At 47.1% G+C, this 6,507-nt stretch overlaps 1 protein-coding gene across 5 annotated transcripts in view; it reads left to right on the top strand.

The window, feature by feature from the left end:
* The first annotated feature begins 2,954 nt into the window (after positions 1 to 2,954).
* Positions 2,955 to 6,507, top strand: part of camk2d1 (calcium/calmodulin-dependent protein kinase (CaM kinase) II delta 1) — a 55,337-nt gene continuing 51,784 nt past the window's right edge. For all 5 annotated transcript variants that reach the window (XM_084690969.1, XM_084690967.1, XM_084690968.1 and 2 more), the window contains exons 1-2: positions 2,955 to 3,273; positions 4,344 to 4,438. In XM_084690969.1, coding sequence (XP_084547095.1) covers positions 3,212 to 3,273; positions 4,344 to 4,438 — 157 coding nt within the window. In that variant the 5' untranslated portion in view covers positions 2,955 to 3,211. The remainder of the gene's footprint in view (positions 3,274 to 4,343; positions 4,439 to 6,507) is intronic.

Here is a 6,507-nt window from a genome sequence, read left to right as displayed (position 1 = left end):
AACATTCTAGACTAAATGATGTCAGTGGTGACCTTATTGTTGACCCAAGCCATCCCTTGGCTGTGATCACTACCTATATATTACAACCAAGAGCAGGTCCTCTGTTGGTGGAACAAGCCGGTGTCCCAGGTTGAAATGGATAAACAGAAGATGTTTTCTCTTCCAGTGATGTAACCTGCAGCAATTCCCTCAGTTATCCTCCACTAGGAGGTCATTCCTGTTTGTACCACTCCGTGAATTTATGATCATCTATGTATGCATTCATGTAAACAATGCTAATTCATGTGTGTGTACTCTGATATTCTATGTGTATGGGTAAGTATGTTTTTAAGTAAGTGAATGTGTGTGTGTGTGTGCTCCAAGTCAACGCCGTGCCCTCCAGCTCTCCGTGGTGGAGGTGATACCTGTAGTCCTTCAGCTTCAACCAGAACTGACACCAGGTCCCCCCTCCCTCCCCTACCCTGAGCCGACCCTTCAGCCCCCAGACAAGACATCCTGCAGCGGGGCAGCTCCCCGGACACCCTCCTCAGAGATCCAGCCAGCCTGGTCATCTGGCAGTCAAGGTTTCCTACAGCTGGAGCTCTGAGGGGAGGAGGAGGAGGAGGAGGGATATGAGGAGGAGAAGCAGGGAGAGGCATGCTCAGAAGCGATGTGAAGGGAGAGCGTGGAGAAAAAGGTGGGGAGGGAAACGTACGGGAGGTATAGAGAGAGAGAGAGAGAGAGAGAGAATTAAAAGGAGGAAAGGGGAAATGTATAGTGGCAGTCCTCCAAAGATATTAACAGTACGGGCGGCGAGGCAGGCAGGCAGGATGGAGAGAACAATCCCTTCCTCACCGTTCCTCCCACATGGAGTCACTTCAACCATTCAGCTGTTCACCCTCCTGGCTCAGCCCCAACACCCTAATAATCTCATTCCCCTCCTCTCCTACTACACCACTAATGGGAGAAACAACTGGATAGGTTTACACCCGAGCGCTCTAACCTATCCACCTGCCACAGAGCTGTGTCTGTGAGGGAAATTGGAGAGAATAAATGCTGGCTATTCTGACTGTTGAGGTGGATAATAGTGGGCTGGAATTCCATGACTTAACCCTTCGATCCAATCTTCCCATTCTTTCCACTCCCAGGGTGTGTGTGTGTGTGTGTGTGTGTGTGTGGAACTTTAGAGGCCCATTCTCTCCTGGGCTCCAGTGGGCTCTCATTGACCTTCCCACAGAACCAGATGGAGAGAGAGATTAAACACTTTCTCACTCTTTATGTGAAGTCCACATGTTCCCAATACACCAGGGGAGAATGAGGAAAAATGTGCCGCCATTAAAAGTTATTTTGTGAAATTTGTCTGACTGGTTTCAGTGTTCACTTTAATAGGAACAAACCATGTGCTTGGGAGGTTGTTAGCTTGTCTAATAACTCAGTATCAGACAAGGCTGCATCAGGGTTCAATATGATAAAAGTGAGTAGTTTACCTTTTGATGCCAAACTGTCAATCACGCAGCTCTGAAACTGTTGCTTTTGGCAATGTGCGCCGCAAATATGTATTTTTGCTGTCAAAATAGGAGGGCCCGCAAACATATGGAAAATACATTCATACAAAAATGTATTGTTTTAATGTCGTTTTTTGTATTTTAATTGTATAAATCAAGATATTTTCAAAAGGTCTCCCTTGTCAACCCTGGAAAACTGCTCTTCCCAGGGTTCATAGCTCCCAGCTGTAAGAATGCTCACTGGTCACCAGGAATGTGTGTGGCAAGAACTACTATAGGTAGAACAGTTCCCCAGTCATCCATGAAGTAAAAATAAATATGATGTTTGACTGACTTGCACTGTTTATCCACATCCTGAATGATTCAGATCCCTTCCTAGTATGCCCAAGGCTTCTTCAAAGCTGGAAATTCTGGTTCTGGTCTGTGGGTGATAGTTCACTTAGCATGAAAAGTGATGTGCTCAGTAGTGGCCATTAGGGGTAGACTACAGCTGTTTCCACTGCTCAGAACACCGTCACTGGATGTGAAGCAGAACCTGTAGGTACCAGACAAGTCCACTAGAAGGCATTATGGTGCAATTAAATGTAGGCAAACCCCAACCATTCTAAATATAGAACGCATTGTCATGGCGACGGAAATGATCCAGGTATAAATAGTCACTTTTCTAATATACAATAGGAATGCTACAGATACATGATTTTTTTGAGTGAGGTATTTCATTTACTATGGGGACTGCAGTATTGCCATTGGGATAATGAAGCAAATACATTCAATTTGACACCTCTGTCGTGGTCGTTTGAATTATGCTGACGCAGTACTGAATAATACATGATCTTTTCCCATGCCTGCATACTATGGCCTTTCTCAATTCTTGGCATCTTAGGGCAGAATCCCGAGTCAAAGATGACGTTTGATGGACAGAAGGATGCATTGCTGAGGCAGTTTTCACAGGCGCGCTCTCCGTGACTCACGCATGATTCAGGCTGTGTTAGGCTATTCTTTTTACAAAACATCAACAAAGTAGGGCTCCTACGTCATGATTTATATTGCCGTATAAATGGTAAACTCCCCAAAGATTAACTACATTTTTGGATAAATACAGATCATGTGTAAGCATCCAATTAGCGACAGGTGCGCAAAGCCAACCTGATTGCTCAATTATAATAGGCTATAAACGATCTCCTGATAATATATCAATGCACACATTAAAAGGACATTTATGGCTAAATGGCGTGATTACTGATCAATTGCTGCGTTTTTTCATGATCATAAAAAACTGAGGCTAAATTAGATTTTGCCTGTGATTCAACTGTCATACAGAAAAGCCTTGGCAATCAGCATCAGCTGTGACCGAGTCCTTAGAGACCGAGGCGCGTCCATGATTTCGACACAGCCAGGGGGAGATATTGCACAGTATTTACAACCAGGAAGCGCTCCTTAGAAAAGTATCTCACGCAAGCCGAAGTGACACCATAAACGCCGAACAGCAGGTCCCGACGTGCCCGTGAACCCATCAACTCCAGTAGTGCCAAGGATCACTTTGGGCGTAGGAACACAGAGTTGAAATTGCAAAGTTGAGACTTGAAGGTTTGAATATATATTCAGTTTAGTTTCGATCATTTTTGGAGCGACAAGTGCCACTTGGAAGGCAGGCGAGGGTCTGGAGTAGCAGCAACGCTTAAGTCCCAAATCGGTCTTCACTCTCCCGTCTGCTCGATTTGTTTGCAATGGCAACGACAACCTGTACTAGATTTACCGACGAATACCAGCTTTACGAAGAGCTTGGAAAGTAAGTATGATTTTGGACATGCCCACAGGTTTCTATAATGATTTGCAGAAGCTCAAAAGTATCTGTCGGTCATATCGTTGACGAATGCTTACCTGTCACCTGTCTGCGAGGCAAAATCTGAATCTTTGAGTTTTGTTTTTTCTCATTCAACATCAATGAACGCTTATCCAGCTGTGTATTTTGAGCAAAATATTTAGGTAAAAGCACTTCGCATACTCTGTCTTTAGAGTTTTGGCTACATAAGTCTCCGCCCTGGTTTGGCGTTCCGTACTTTGTGTTACACCAGGGGTGTACAATCCTAGTCAACAAAGACTTTAAAATGATTTGGGAGCAGTTTTTTGCATGTAGCCTATGATATGGGGCGTTTTTCAGAATCTACTAATTTGAACTACGCGCTGAGTTGTAGTATTTGTGCGTTGTTCACCCTAATTGCTGGTTAGAAAAGCTTAAATGCTCACGAGAATCCAAATGTTGAACGTGAATACGAGCTGTACCACAGGGCAAAATGTTGTTAGTGCTACTTCACTTAGTCTATCCCATAGCTCAGAGGGTCGGCCCTTTATTTGTAACAGTAGTTTTTAGGGCGGGCATGGTACAGTATGGGGTGGAGAGGACGGTACTCGCACTTTTTTCTGCCTATTTACAGCGACGTGTCAAGAAGCGATCTCCTCCCCTCAAACGCCCTCCGTGCGCTTCAGTAGGCCTACGCACGGTTTTCTAATAATTCCTCATTAATGTAATGCAACTAAGGTGTTTACATATACCTACAGCCTCTTCCAGCTTTATTTAAATAGTGCGATCAATTCTTTTTTTACATACAATATGTATGTATAATGTATACACATGTACCGCCCATACTGCAGGCTAAAATGTAAAAAATAAATAAATAGAAAAACCTTCTAATGCGCATGAAACTTGCCCTTTTCAGTCTCAAGCATAAATCTAAGTTGAAGCCGTCTAACAGCAATGCTAATCCTTTCATAATTGGACCAGGTGTCACAGCCACTTAGCCTCAGTGATTGACACGCCTCTCATTGCTACCGCCATGTTTGTCTCCTTCTGCCCCACAGAGGGGCCTTTTCTGTGGTGAGAAGATGCATGAAGATCTCCACTGGACAGGAATACGCGGCCAAGATCATCAATACGAAGAAGCTGTCTGCCAGGGGTAGGACTCTTTGCCATTGTTAAACCTTAAAGCACTGTAAAAGCTTGTTTTGTTGTTGTTGGAGGGTCATACAGACGCCAGTACACTACTGGGTCATATGCCCAGGACAGAATTAGTTTGGACTTCAGTAAGATAATTGTAAAGGGTTTATGTTTTTCCGAGCAAGGGTATGGCGTGGGATCCCCATCTGAGTCCGTCTATCGTTGTTGGATTGTTCTACATTGAAGAAATGACTCAGCTCCTGAACATGATTCATTTGAGTAGTGGCCTATTTTAGAGTTTGTCAAAGTGGAAGTGGCAACCACTTTCTTACAAGGCGCAAGTTACCGCAGAAATATCGGAGATTTTTCCCCCCCTCTCCCCAGACTCCCCTCTTGAGTCATCTGAGAAGTGGCTGCTCTTTCCCCTTCACTTCCTCTTCTCATCCCTGAACCCCCGAGTGTGGTTCTCAGTGAAACCACAAACTTTGACTTGCACACCTCATACAGCGTCGCATAACAGGCTTACTCTGTTTTGATTTGTAACCTGACTCACAAATGTCGCACAATGCTCCCTGACCCTCAAAGGGCACAGAAGGGGAGAATTAGCCTAAAGACCTTCCCCTTCCAGGAGCAGACGACACAGCCTGGCCTTCTCCATGACGGCCTGGCCTGGGCTCTCCCTCCAGCCTGGGCTCTCCCTCCAGCCTGGGCTCTCCCTCCAGCCTGGGCTCTCCCTCCAGCCTGGGCTCTCCCTCCAGCCTGGGCTCTCCCTCCAGCCTGGGCTCTCCCTCCAGCCTGGGCTCTCCCTCCAGCCTGGGCTCTCCCTCCAGCCTGGGCTCTCCCTCCAGCCTGGGCTCTCCCTCCAGCCTGGGCTCTCCCTCCAGCCTGGGCTCTCCCTCCAGCCTGGGCCCTCCCTCCAGCCTGGGCTCTCCCTCCATCCTGTCTCCTGCTGGATAATGGACTGCTCTGTCTTCCCGTCTATTCTTCCCCTACATTTCTTTTCTTCTTTTGGTCGTTCAGTGGCTCGCCCTCCTTGGCAGACAGCTGTGCAGAGCGGCCTCGTGGGCAGTGGCCCCTGCTGTTTGCATGGCAGCGCTGATTGATCCCTGCTTAATCTTAATGGTGTGGAGAAAGGGACGGACACACACGCAGTAGAAAGAAAACAAATGCTCGCAAGCAGACACACACACGGTAAATAGGAAAGAGATTGCTCGCACACAGTAGATAAGAATACGCGCAGACACACACATGCGCTCAAACACTGACTGAGAGGTGATTTCACACAGGGAACCGGGGGGGACTTTCCTCGCTGAGCAGACTGATTGGGGTTTCGGCGCAGAGGGGGATGGAGAGAATAGCCCGAAGAGGGCAGGGATGGATGATGGAGGTATTGAAAGGCGCACCCTCGTCTACCAGAAAGCTATCACAGTAGCCGGAGGGGGACCAGATCTGGAGGGGAGGAGAGATGGCGGAGGGGAGATCAACTAGCCCGATGCACGGATGAGGTGATGTCATCTCTATAGGGGGGGTTCCCATGACGGAGCGTGTTCTTTTGGATTGGTTTGCTTGATGCACACCGGTAGGGTAGTGGCCTAAGATAAAATGAAGGAGAGGTGGATAGAGAGGAATGAAAAGGATGGGGGGAGGTGTGTGTGTGTGTGTGTTATGGGAGACATCTGAGATGGCAGAGAGGAGGGGACTGTTGGAGGCCTCTCCCACCCAGCTGAAGGTCACCTCTACTGGGGGAACCCCCCCCCCCCAACCTGCTGCCTGTACCAGGGACCAAGCTGGGGGGGAAATGCTACACAGGATGTATACCTCAACATCAGTGAGTTTTATAGGGCAATAAATCCTGGCAATGCACCTCAGGTAGTGATGACAGACAAGCCTTTTTGAAATGCATTACAGTTTTAGGCACCAATTCAAGTAGTAATAACAGTAAGTGGACTAATGATTAATAGTAACCTGTGTGTGTGTGTGTGTGTGTGTGTGTGTGTGTGTAAGAGAATCCGTTACTGCATGGACACACTCCCAAGGTCACGGATGAGCCCAGGGGATTCCTCAAGTGGGTCGCCCACTTGTGATAGA

The sequence above is a fragment of the Hypomesus nipponensis genome, chromosome 25 (assembly GCF_054491055.1).
Source record: "Hypomesus nipponensis isolate SF chromosome 25, ASM5449105v1, whole genome shotgun sequence".
In the NCBI taxonomy this organism is placed as follows: Eukaryota; Metazoa; Chordata; class Actinopteri; order Osmeriformes; family Osmeridae; genus Hypomesus; species Hypomesus nipponensis.
The sequence above is the reverse complement of the archived record's forward strand: the minus strand, read 5'-3'. Positions and strand labels throughout refer to the sequence as shown.